This window comes from Salvelinus namaycush, chromosome 12, assembly GCF_016432855.1.
Source record: "Salvelinus namaycush isolate Seneca chromosome 12, SaNama_1.0, whole genome shotgun sequence".
Taxonomy (NCBI): Eukaryota; Metazoa; Chordata; class Actinopteri; order Salmoniformes; family Salmonidae; genus Salvelinus; species Salvelinus namaycush.
Window position 1 is genome coordinate 52,466,466 of NC_052318.1, and position 13,842 is coordinate 52,480,307.

Here is a 13,842-nt window from a genome sequence, read left to right on the forward strand (position 1 = left end):
AACATGTCGATGCGAATTGGCCAATGAGTGCACAGAACAACAAGGCATGGTGCCTGTCCACATGGGCACCCGCTCCGCCCGAGCGCGGCTCATTTACATGCGCTCTCTCGGGTCCAGACCTGTCAGTCACACATAGAGGGGGGCGGGGCATCCGCTCGACAACATAAAGATGTCATGTTATATTTGTAATCGTGCTAATCTGCTTTTAATGTCTATGGTGCTAATATGGGATAGGCAAAAATAGACGTGTTTTTGTTCGGGAACAAAACATTTCATGTGACAGTGTCCCAAAGTGTCATTTGTTTTTCTTATATTTTGTGTTTCCATTTTTGTGTGAGCCTTTTCTTGCCCTTCCTGTCCTGCTTGGCTAGTTTATCCTTTTCATTTGGTATCTTGTCTGTTTCTTCGTATGTAAGTCTTAGCCTGGTCCCTCTGCTGCTTCATCCTGTTCAGAACCTCCTCCATGTTGGAGTTGTTAAACAGGGATTTATCACCACTGGGGGGAAGCAGCTATTGGCATATTGAGCCAGGATTGCTTCTTTAGCTCATTTCCTCTTGCTGGACTTCTGGTTCACCACAATCTGCGCCTGCTAATCTATCAGACTGGCAATGGTCAGTACGTCAATATCATATTTGTTCTTGGTTGCAGACTGAGCACAGCTCTCTACCCACTGCCTTATGATCCCTTCAAGTTTCTCACCCTCCAGAAAAACGCAGATAGTATTCCAAGCAGTGTGTCGTCCTTCTCTTCGTGACTCTCCTCCTAACCTAACATAGCAGGCGTAAAAGAAAACGCTTGAGTGGAGTTCCCACATCCGGTTTTCAGCAGAAAAGGAAGCTAGGTTGGTTTTCAGGGACACAGCTAATTCAGATACATCCGCTTGTTAGCAACTCCGCTAAGACCACTCTCCTACTTTTAAAATATAAGCTCCATACACCTCCTGGTCAACTTCTAAGGAGTCTAGTCGTTCATTCTGGCTACTTCTCAAACGCCTCGGCATCTGCTATGGACACCGCCATCTTGGCCGTTCCACATCCTCACCCTACCCGACCACTATGACCAACAGCAGAAAGCAGCACTAATGGATATCACTGCCCATTTCTTTACTTTGTAAAAAATCGGATGGTCATTGTCTTGATGTTAAGGCATTTTTGTAGTTGTTGCCACTTGCAATACTACCTCGATGGCCAACCATTCTCTCTCTGTCTCTCTCTCTCTCTACCATTTACTTTCTATTTCTCTCTCCCTAACTCTTTTACTTTATGTCGCTCCCAGCTACTCTCTTTCACTCCTTCTTCTACTTCTCTCACCTCCCACACGCTCACCCCTAATGTTGTCATTTTTGAGACTCGGGGGATGGCTCAGAGTTTCAACACAAGCGAGGGAACCTGTGTGTGTGTGTGTGTGTGTGTGTGTGTGATGTTGGAAATGCATTTGTGTGTCAATATGAGTTGTTGACTATGCATGTACAGCGTGTGTGTGTGTGTGGATGTGCTGGTACAGTGTGTGTCCCTGCATGGTAACAGTCTGTGATTGGACAGAGCTCAGTGGAATACCCTCTGCTCTCATCACAGATTCGAACTGTCTCGACCAATCATAACAACTGCTCAGAAGTGCGTAAGGGCTGCTCTAGCTTTACTGCACGCTCTTTCTCTCTCACACAGACACACACACACACACATACACACACGTATGGATACGCCATTTACCCTCCTCATTAACACTGAACACAGACATTATCCCCTACCACCAATGTAGGTGTGAAAGAGTATGTGTTTGTGTGTAAGCGTTTGTGTGTGAGACTCAACGAGCACATTGGCCTCAGAAAAAGCCACAAAATGCACACACACCAAAGCCATGCACGATTCACTATGATCAGTTGAGGGAGAAATATTCCACCTCCATGTTGATTACAGACAGAAAAGGTGCTGATCAATTGATGAGTGCAGATATATTTGTGGTTCAGCCATTTACCCTCTTCATTAACACTGAACACCGACACTACTAGAGGGAGGGAAGAGAGCAATATAGATGAGAGCGAGCAAGAAAGAGAATATAAAGACAGAAGGAAAAGACTACAGATTCATGAAAGAGACAGGAGCGGAGCACAAGCGAATGAAGAGAAGGAGAAAGACGGAGATTGTATGTCAGACAACGGTCTTTCCAGGCACATTCCAAGACCAACTGGGGATGGACACAGACAGACACGTACACGCCAGATCTGTTGTTCTCCGTTCGGACAAAATAACGATCAAATCAACTGATAAATACTGTACCAAATTAGCATGGGTATGACAGTCCTGGTTTGTTATCTCTGGGATTAGTTTCACAATGTTGCGGGTGTGGAGAAAGAAGTAGGCTAGTGTTTCTGCTCGAGTGGTTCTCTTGAGTAACAGAGTTCGACTCAGGGCAACCTGGGTCTAGGTAGGGGTCTCTACTCCAACCCCTTCACACTCCATCCTTCCTCTCATCCCCTTTCTATCTCCTCTCTATCCTTCATTTTAACTCCACCTCCTTTAACTCTGTTCTCTCCTCCCATTTCCCCTTTATGATACACTATTTTCTTCCTACAGTTTTGTATTTGTATTTATTAAGGATCCCCATTAGCTGCTGCCAAGGCAGCTACAACATCTATGTGTAGAGTGTGTGTCTTATCATATGTATGCGTGTCAGTGCCTGTGTGTGTGTCTCTTCACAGTCCCCGCTGTTCCATAAGGTGTATTTTAATGTTTTTTCAAATCTGATTCTACTGCTCGCATCAGTTACCTGATGTGGAATAGAATAGTGCTGTGTGCCTCCCATAGTCTGTTGTTGACTTAGGGATTGACAATCCACCTCTCTCTCTCTTTACCAAGGCTGCAAAAGGTGCTCATGCATTCACCGTTGTGGCAACTGTTGCCAAGATACGGTCCTCCGTGATACAGTAATAGCTCTGTGGGTGAGTGAGGGAGGGAGTGAGCAGGTGTGTGTGAGCAGTGAACGGTGCATTATTAATAATGGTGACCTGAAAATTTGGACACACCTACTCATTCAAGGGTTTTTCTTTAGTTTTTACTATTTTCTACATTGTAGAATAATAGTGAAGACATCAAAACTATGAAATAACACATATGGAATCATGTAATAACCAAAAAAAAGTGTCATAAATATATTTTATATTTGAGATTCTTCAAAGTAGCCACCCTTTGCACAATCTTGGCATTTTCGCAAGCTTCATGAGGCATTTTAGGCCATTATTATAAATAAGAATTTGTTCTTAACTGACTTGCGTAGTTACCTCAATATTGTTTTTTATTTATTTAGTCACCTGGAAAGCATTTGAATTAACGTGTGCCTTGTTTAAAGTGAATTTGTGGAATTTCTTGCCTTATTAATGCGTTTGAGCCAATCAGTCGTTTTGTGACAAGGTAAGGATGGTATACAGAAGATGGCCCTATTTGGTAAAAGACCAAGTCCATATTATGGCAAGAACAGCTCAAATAAGCAGAGAAATGACAGTTTCTTCAAGTGCAAGTGCAGTCGCAAAAACCATCAATCGCTATGATGAAACTGGCTCCCATGAGGCCCGCCACCGGAAAGGAAGACCCAGAGTTACCTCTGCTGCAGAGGATAAATTCATTAGAGTTACCAGCCTCAGAAATCGACAATTAACTGCACCTCAGACTGGAGCCTAAATAAATGCTTCACAGAGTTTAAGTAACAGACACATCTCAACATCAACTGTTCAGAGGAGACTGCGTGAATCAGGCCTTCATGGTCAAATTGCTACAAAGTGGTGGCGTGATGGTGCTTTGCTAGTGACTGTCAGTGATTTATTTAGAATTCAAGGCACACATAACCAGCATGGCTACTGTTAACTCGAAATGACACAACGACAAGGTTCCAGTTTAACAAAGTTTACTCTACTATATGAACACACTACAAGGTAGCCATTACACTCAAGGCTAGGTCCAACAACGACAAGACTTCCTGTGCATGCGCACTCTTGACTGAGTGATAGCCCCGTAATAACAGAAATATAGGGATACTTAAAACATGAACTTAACAGCTACTGTCATGGAAATTCTTACACAGGGACACTCAAAGTCAATCTTAAATGAATCATCCTTCATTGGGACCTCTCCAGTGCGCTGACCAATCAACTCAATGCAGCATGGTACATGTCAGTCAGGAGCTCTCTTTGGGCAGACCCAGCAGTTGTCTGTGTATAGCCGTATATAAGACAAGTTATATATGCACGATTTAGCATAATTCATTAATCATTACCGTTTTGTTTCATTCATGTGACCGACCAATACCGCACAAGGCTTCTTCTCTCCAAGCTGAGACCTTGAAACAGATATCTTTTGTTCTCGTTCTCAAAATAAGGTCTGGGTGTACTGCCAAATTCCAGATACTGATAAGTGAGGATTCGTTAAATCAGTCACTTGCATGAACACATCCATTGGTTATTAGAACAGCACATGAATACAGCACATGAATAGAACACAGAAATGAGTTATCAGAAAAGCACAAACATTGAAATTCCCATTACACTACCAAAGCATTCTGCAGCGATACGCCATCCCATCTGGTTTGCGCTGAGTGGGACTAAGGAAAAGCAGCCAACAAGTGCTCAGCATATGTGGGAACTCCTTTGAGACTGTTGGAAAAGCATTCCAGGTGAAGTTGGTTGAGAAAATGTCGAGTGTGCAAAGCTGTCATCAAGGCAAAGGGTGGCTATTTTGAAGAAACTAAAATATATTTTGATTTGTTTAACACGTTTTTGGTTACTACATTATTTCATAGTTTTGATGTCTACAATGTAGAAAATGGTAAAAATAAAGATAAATGCTTAAATGAGTAGGTGTCCAAACTTGACTGGTACAGTAGTTTGGTGTCCTGAAGCTGTGCAAAACTTATACACCATTGATACAAAAAACAAGGCCAACTTTATATTTACAGATTTTTATTTTTTAAATTATGGTGCAAACAATGACATCCAGATATATTGATACACAATTTTACTGTGCATGTGTGTATGTGCATCTGTGTGAGTATGAGTGTATGTGTATATGAAAGAGAGAAAGAGCGCACAGAACTTAGTGAGCATACTCTTATGAGTAGCTACTAGAAGCCAGTCAGTCAGTCAGAGAGTAAAAACAGAGGGAAATAAGCCTTGCCTCCACACAATTCTCTACCTCTGTATAAACAGACGACCACAGAGAGAGATAAGAGGTTATCCTATCATTATGTACACACATGTACAGTACGCATTGCACGCACGCAGACGAACACACGCGCACACACTTTGTCACCTCAACTAAAGGACTAAATGTCCATTTCAATTTTTTCCCCCGCTCTTCCCCCCCACATCTTTTATCCTACTCCTTCTCCTCCCCACTTCATCCTCTCTTCCTTCTTTCACAGTCCTCTCCTTCCCTCTCTCCCAGGTAGCGTCAGACTATAACAGCGGAGGCAAGATACTAAATTAAGGGTTTTAAGGACATACGTGATTGGGTTGCGTGCACTGTGTCACAATTACCCAGCATCCACTGGGGCAGAACACAAACCATTTACCCCCCCCATCAGGACGTCATGACAATGGTATGCAAATTTACAGTATACAAGTTTTGGGTGAATTCACCATGCAAGGAATACTTTTCTCTTTTAGTGTGTGTGTGAGAGAGAATGTGTGTGTTAAAGAGTGTGTAACATTTATTAAGCGTACTCTATATCCAGAATAATTTACATAAAAGGACAATATTTATTTGAACAGGGCAGGGCTGGAGAGCCTGGGTAACCATGGTATGGTGTGCGAAAGGTGGGGCTTAGGTGAGTGTCAAAGAGACAGGGTAGGATAGGGGGGGAAGAGGGGGTTATAGGGCTGCTGTTTGGGGGGTATAAAGGAGGAGGTTGCGGTGAGTTTGTGGGAAAAGAGGTGGTTGGGGGGGGGGGTTATAGGGCTGTGGTTGTGGGGTAGAGAGGACGATGAGGATAGGGAGGTTGCAGGCAGACTCAGCGACACTCCCACACTTTGACTGTCTGATCAACGCTGCCTGTTACCACGTATGGGGCAGTCCGGTGCATATCTGGAAGACAGAGATACAGATGTAAGAGACAATGGAAGATGGACTGGGTGGAGGCAGAACTGTGGAACTGGCAGAAGTGGATTGGCGATTACACACACAAATAGGTGGTTTTGACTAGACGTACAGCAATTTGAGGGAATGCACACAGACACATGGACACAAACACACACTCTTACCCAGAGAGGTAACAAAGTGTTCATGGGCACAAAGGGTCTTCATGCAGCGCTTGTTCTTGTAGTCCCAGATCCTCAGAGTCTTATCATCAGCACAGCTCACTATGAACTTGCCTCCAGGGTGCACCAACACACCACGCACCCAGTTATCATGACCCACCTAGAGAGAGGATAGAACACGTTACACACACTAGACCAGTGTTTCCCAACTCCAGTCCTCGAGTACCCCCCCAACAATACATGTTTTTATTGTGGCCCCAGACAAGCACACCTGATTCAACTTAATCATCAAACCCTTGACTTGAATGAGGTGTGATTTTCATTGTAGCCCTGGACAATGTGTACGGTTGGGGGTACTGGAGGAGGGGGTACTGGAGGAGGGGGTACTGGAGGAGGGGGTACTGGAGGCCCGGCGTTGGGAAACACTGTACTAGACCAACCTGTGAAAAAAACACTGGAAACCAAATCGGCTTACCTGAGGAGGAGGTAACACACACACAAACTCACCAGAGTCATAAGGCACATGCCAGTGCTAATGTCCCACATCTTGATGGTCTTATCTCTAGAGCCAGAGAGAAGGAACGGACCAGACTTCCCATTCTTCTTACTCTACAGGGAGAAAGGGCGAGAGACAGGGGGAGAGAGAATATGCTCATCATTGAAAAACAAGAGTGTGTATGCACTGTTACATTGTTAACCTACAAAAGTACGCAAGGTTTTGAAATTAATATCTAGAAAATTACAGAGGGTTACAGAATGGTTTGACACTAGCTGCCCTTTTAATTTCTCCTGGTTAAAATCCTGCAATCTTGTGGCCTAGTGGTCTTAACCTGTCTAGGACTGGGGTGCCGCTAGCGGCACCCCCCCCCCCCCCACTGAAAAGCCAGGGCGCGAAATTCAAAAAAAATATTTTTTTTAAAATATTTAACTTTCACACATTAACAAGTCCAATACAGCTAATGAAAGATACAGATCGTGTGAATCCAGCCAACATGTCCGATTTTTAAAATGTTTTACAGGGAAGACACAATATGTAAATCTATTAGGTAAACACCTTAGCAAAAGAGACCATTTTTTCTTTGTCCACCAACACCACTAGCTATCACCAATTCGGCTAAACTAAGATATTGATAGCCACTAACCAAGAAAAAACCTCCTCAGATGACAGTCTGATAACATATTTATGGTATAGGATAGGTTTTGTTAGAAAAATGTGAATATTTCAGGTAGATATCATAGTTTACAATTGCACCCACCGTCACAAATCGACTAGAATAAATAGATAGAGCAACGTGTCTTACCTAATTACTAATCATAAAACATTTCGTAAAAATACACAGCATACACTAATCGAAAGACACAGATCCTGTGAATACAGACAATATTTCAGATTTTCTAAGTGTCTTACAGCGAAAACACAATAAATCGTTATATTAGCATACCACATATGCAAACGTTACCCCAGCATTGATTCTAGCCAAAGAGCGCGATAACGTCAACATCGCCAAAAGATATTAATTTTTTCACTAACCTTCTCAGAATTCTTCAGATGACACTCCTGTAACATCATATTACAACATACATATACAGTTTGTTCGAAAATGTGGATATTTAGCCACCAAAATCGTGGTTATACAATGAGAAAAGTAGCCGAGCTGGTCAGAAAATGCCGTGCGCCATATTAGACAGTGATCTAGTCGTATACATAAATACTCATAAACGTGACTAAAAAATATAGGGTGGACAGCGATTGATAGACAATTTAATTCTTAATACAATCGCGGAATTACATTTTTTAAATTATCCTTACTTTTCAATACAGTTTGCGCCAAGCGAAGCTACGTCAAAAAAGATGGCGTCCTAAGCCACTAACATTTTTCGACAGAAACACGATTTATCATAATAAATTGTTCCTACTTTGAGCTGTTCTTCCATCAGAATCTTGGGCAAAGAATCCTTTCTTGGGTCTAATCGTCTTTTGGTCGAAAGCTGTCCTCTTGCCATGCAGAAATGCACATTGCGTTCGGCATGAACTGGAACGGTGCCCAGAGATTCACAGTGGCTCAGAAATAAATGTCCCAAAATCGCACTAAACGGATATAAATTGCTATAAAACGCTTTAAATTAACTACCTTATGATGTTTTTAACTCCTATAACGAGTAAAAATATGACCGGAGAAATATAACAGGCTACACTAATGCTTGGAAAAACAGTAGGTCGGTATCCTCCGCGCGCATGACGCACCTAGAAAAGAGGTCCTACCTACAGGATTTTTTCATTTATAGTGGCTGTGATTGGGCAATCGATACCATTCAAAGCGTCATCACGTAAAGGCATCCAGGGGAAGACGTAAGCAGTGTCCGTATACTAATAGGAATAACAGTGGCCTTAAAACTGACTCCAGAACAGGGGCCAAAATGTGTGAAATCTGACTCCATGTCAGGGAAATTGCTGTAGAATGAGTTCTGTTCCACTTAGAGACAAAATTTCAACGGCTATAGAAACTATAGACTGTTTTCTATCCAATAATAATAATAATATGCATATTGTACGATCAAGAAGTTTGTAGGAAGCCGTTTCAAAAATTACACGATTTCCATAAATAGTGACAACAGCACCCCCTAGCCTTAACAGTTAAACCACTGCCTCAGGATCACATTTACTGCTGTAGCATGGGTTCGAATCCAGCCCACTGCTATTGCACCAAAAATCATCTTTCTACGGTCTCTTCTCTATCCAATAAAGCATAAAATGCCAAAAATATGCCTTAAAAAAAAATCTGCTATCTTATTGGTTGAGCTCTGGTACTATGTTCACTGGTTTTCAAAGACACCACCAGAGAGTCTTTAAATTAATTACAGGGTTGCAAAATTCCAGGTTTCACAGACATCCTGGTTGGAGGATTACGGATTTCCTGCTTATTCCTTCCTGATTCAGGGAATCTTCCAACCAGGATTTCTGGTAAACCTGGGAATTTTGGTAGAGTTACCAAATCTTTGCAACCCTAACAAAATGTGACTCACCATCTGGATTTGGTCTTATGTAGCAACATTTTAAATTGTGTTTTTTACATTGGATAGTAGAGACAAAATGGTTTATCATACACTGCATTTTTGAGGAACAACGGGAAAGTAATTCTGCTTTGAAAGTTGATAAACTTGTAAACTCACTTTTGAGAAAATCGCCTTTGAATATTTTTGGTACCTACTGGAGAGCTCTTCTTTGTCTAAACCCATTCAGCATCGTTCACACCCTCTTAAGCTTTAGCCCCACCCATCTCCTTGCGTTCAGAGCTCACACTTGAGGCTCTGGTTGATGATTTGTTTACCTCTGGATAACATGAAAACGGCCTAACAAGCTCTGCTGGCAACAATTTCATTACACTTTTTTTGCCGACGTTTACTGACACTGACCATTTTCAACGCGTGTTGTATCCTTTAGCTTAAAACATGTAGCTAAACAATTAACCTAGCTAGGTAAACAACATGTAAGATCACACATGTCACGTAACGTTAGCTAACGAGCCAGCCAGCAAACGTTAGCTAGTTAAACAATAATGAACATAGTGCCAAATCATGCCGCTACTACCCTGCATGAATCTGCTGGGAGCTAACCAACCAGGTTCAATGTTAGCTAGCTAACATTAGCCTTTAACTAGCAAAGCAAACGGTTCTGTGATACGAATAGTCATACACGTAATGTTAATTATAGAGCCAGCCAGCTAACGTTAGCCAACTAGCTAACAGTACACTTTAGCTTGAAATGTAACCACTTTCTGTCAAAATTAGAAAATTAATATCTGAAAACGTAGCTAGCTAGACTATCTTACCCTTATACATCCTCGTGCATGGACGTGTCTCCCTGTCATGAAGACCATGCCACAGTTGCCCTTAGTTTGACGATGTAATCCAGAGACAGGTGTTTTCTCCATCTCTTTAGCTATCATACTCTAATTCCACTGATTTCAAAACTCAATCCTCCAGAAAGTGGAGAGCAACACTTATGCAGCTCCACTACACAATACATTATTAAAAAAGCCACATTCAACAGGATTACCAACACAGACTGACCAGCTCAAATAGACAGAAGCCTTCTATATGGCAGACCAATCCAAACTCCTCTCTCTGCATGTCCAGCCCACTCATTATCAATTATCAATAATGGCTAGTGGGAAGGTTGCTGGATTTTTCTGTGTGCTTAACCAACAAGGCTTGTAATGTAACAATTGTATTTGTATTTACAGATGGCATACACGTTTGTTATTAAGGCACATGAAAGTTCACATGTACAAGATGGCATTTCGATTAAAAAATAAATAACTTTCAAATGGCTCTCCTGTGAAGTCGTAACTTGCGACATACGCCAAGTTTCCTGAAACGGGTCACAAATAGGGTTACTGCAGTGTTTCCCAAACTCGGTCCCGGGGACCACAAGGGGTGCATGCTTTGTTTTCTGCTCTAGCACTATACCGCTGATTCAAATAATGAAAGCATGATGATTAGTTGATTATTTGAATCAACCGTGTCGTGCTAGGTGAAAAACAAAACGTGCAACCCTTGGGGTCCCCAGGACAGAGTTTGAGAAACACTGGGTTACTGAGTCAGGATTAGGGTTAGTGTGTGTACATATAGGTTCTCCTCACCTCCGAGCTGGTAGCCTCCAGGATGGTAGGGTGAGCAGTATCGGGGGCCCAGGCGATACACTCCACCACATGTTCGTGCTCCCGCAGCTCAGCCTTACACTCCTTGGAGGTGGCCACCCACACACGCACCGTCTGGTCGTTGGAACAGCTGGCGATAAGAGAACCATCCTGGTTGGGCCGGACCATCCTCACCCACTCCCTGTGGCCTGTAAATGTCTTCACACAGTACCTAAAGAAAGAAAACACTCAGAGTTATATACATACACAAAGACATACACACCTGCAGCAACACTCAAATACGGGACATTTTGCAACACCAGAATGTGTCTGCCACTGGATTGATAAAACATGAGATTAAGTATTTCAGCACCTGATAAGTGAGATAAGTCAATCAAATGTATTTCAATCAAATGCATTTATAAAGCCCTTTTTACATCAGCCGATAAGTGTGTTTGTGTGTCTCACCCAGTGGCCACCTCCCACATTTTGATGGTCTTGTCTCTGGAGCCGGAGACTATGTGGTCTCCGTTGGGCATGATGGCTACAGACGACACGTTATGGTCATGACCTGAAACAGACAGACGGAGGAGAGAGGGAAAGAGATATTAGTAAGCCTAATACAAAAGAACCAGGTCCACTTTACAGTAATTACATAGTACTAACCAAATATTTAGACATATTTATTAAGGGTTTTCAGGTCATATTTCATACATACACTTCATGACCAAAGTATAAGGACAACTGCTCGAACATTTCATTACAAAATCATGGGCATTAACATGGAGATTGTCCCCCCTTTGCTGCTATAACAGTATCCACTCTTCTGGGAAGGCTTTCCACTAGATGTTGGAACATTGCTGTGGGGACTTGCTTCCATTCTGCCACAAGAGCATTAGTGATGTCAGGCACTGATGTTGAGCGATTAGGCCTTCCTTGCAGTCAGCGTTCCAATTCATCCCAAAGGTGTCCGGTGGGGTTGAGGTCAGGGCTCTGTGCAGACCAGTCAAGTTCTTCCACACTGATGTTCAAGAAACCATTTCTATATGGACCTCGCTTTGTGCAGGGGGCATCATCATGCTGAAACAGGAAAGTACCTTCCCCAAACTGTTGCCACAAAGTTGGAAGCACAGAATCGTCTAGAATGTCATTGTACGCTGTAAAATTCAAGGCACACTTAACCAGCATGATTACCACAGCATTCTGCAGCGATACGCCATCCCATCTGATTTGCGCTTAGTGGGACTATCATTTGTTTTTCAACAGGACAATGACCCAAAACACACCTCCAGGCTGTGTAAGGGCTATTTGACCAAGAAGGAGAGTGATGGAGTGCTGCATCAGATGACCTGGTCTCCACAATCACCCAACCCAATTGAGATGGTTTGGGATGAGTTGGACCACAGAGTGAAGGAAAAGCAGCCAGTGCTCAGTATATGTGGGAACTCCTTCAAGGCTGGTTGAGAGAGTGTGCAAAGCTGTCATCAAGGCAAAGGGTGGCTACTTTGAAGAATCTAACATATTTTATGATTTGTTTAACACTTTTTTGGTTACTTCATGATTCCATGTGTGCTATTTCATAGTGTTGATGATGTTGCACACTATTATTCTACAATGCAGAAAACAGTAAAAGAAAAACCCTGGAATGAGTAGGTGTTTCCCAAACTTTTGACTGGTACTGTATGTGTTTGTATATATAAATAGTACACATTTCATGGTTTACAATTTCAGATAGATACAATGCATTCGGAAAGTATTCAGACCCCTTGAATTTTTCAACATTCTTACGTTACTGCCCTACTGTAAAATGGATTAAATAAATTTTTCCTGAATCTCCACAATACCCCATAATGACAAAGCGAAAACAGGTTTTTAGAAACGTATATATATATATATATTTTTTTAAACGTACTTACATAAGTATTCAGACCCTTTGCTATGACGCTCGGGATAGTCTGAATACTTTCCAAATGCACTGTATCTTTAGATGGGTTATGTACATTCAAGGATTTAGACATTTTCACATTGTTAGAAGGCAGTGCTTCTGTAGTCCCGGGGACCAAAATAGGTGCACCCCCCCTTCATACATCGAACTCCAATGAGAGGTTTGATGGGTCCCGAGGGCAAGGACCAAGAAGCACAGCTCAAAGATGTATGGACAGGTATGGTAGCAGATTCTCAGCGGGACCAAGCCATAAATAAAGTCAAAAGTCAAAAGGAGGGTTTGGTCTTTGTAGGTCTACTGTGGAATGAAATACAATTGTTTTCCCTTTTTAAGGTAAAACATATTTTTCCAGTTTTAAAAAAGTCAAACAAATACTGCTGCCATTGACTACAATGGAGGGTGGACCTTTTTCCACTCAAGAACTACAAGTATCTTATAGAAAAACCAGCTGCACTGGCCTGGACACCATTAAACCAGTAGGTGGTGGGCCAAAAAAAAGGCCAGCGGAGGGCACAATTATACACTGACTCCAAAAATTACAGACAATGTTGCAAAAACATTTGGCCAAAATAGGGATGGGCATTTGACTTTTTTTTTTTGTCCTGTTCAGTACACATTATATACTTTTTAGTATTCAAGTACTCGAATAAAAACAAATAATATTTAGAACAGGCCCACATAGATAAATACGTACACTTTTTTTTTTTTTTTTTCAATCAACCTATGCCAACAGTGCGCAACTAACACCTCATTTATCATAACCATTACAGATAAATTATGATTGCAACATTTCTCCATATATACTGAACAAAAATATAAATGCAACACATAAAGTGTTGGTTCCATGTTTCATGAGCTGAAATAAAAGGTCCCAGAAATATTCCATATGCACAAAAAAGCTGATTTCGTTCAAATTTTGTGCACAAATTTACATCCCTGTTAGTGAGTATTTCTCCTTTGCCAAGATAATCCATCCACCTGACAGGTGTGGCATATCAAGAAGCTGATTAAA

General features: G+C 41.9%; 1 protein-coding gene and 1 pseudogene across 3 annotated transcripts in view; both read right to left on the reverse strand.

Moving 5' to 3' along the window:
• Nucleotides 1-308: 308 nt before the first annotated feature.
• LOC120057628 lies at nt 309-1,020 on the reverse strand (annotated as a pseudogene).
• A 3,912-nt stretch (nt 1,021-4,932) lies between these two features.
• The window catches only part of LOC120057413 (lissencephaly-1 homolog B), a 49,245-nt gene continuing 40,335 nt past the window's right edge, over nt 4,933-13,842 (reverse strand). For all 3 annotated transcript variants that reach the window (XM_039006033.1, XM_039006034.1, XM_039006035.1), the window contains exons 7-11: nt 11,354-11,456; nt 10,889-11,117; nt 6,753-6,854; nt 6,249-6,405; nt 4,933-6,072 (exon numbers count right to left, since the gene is read on the reverse strand). In XM_039006033.1, coding sequence (XP_038861961.1) covers nt 5,999-6,072; nt 6,249-6,405; nt 6,753-6,854; nt 10,889-11,117; nt 11,354-11,456 — 665 coding nt within the window. In that variant the 3' untranslated portion in view covers nt 4,933-5,998. The remainder of the gene's footprint in view (nt 6,073-6,248; nt 6,406-6,752; nt 6,855-10,888; nt 11,118-11,353; nt 11,457-13,842) is intronic.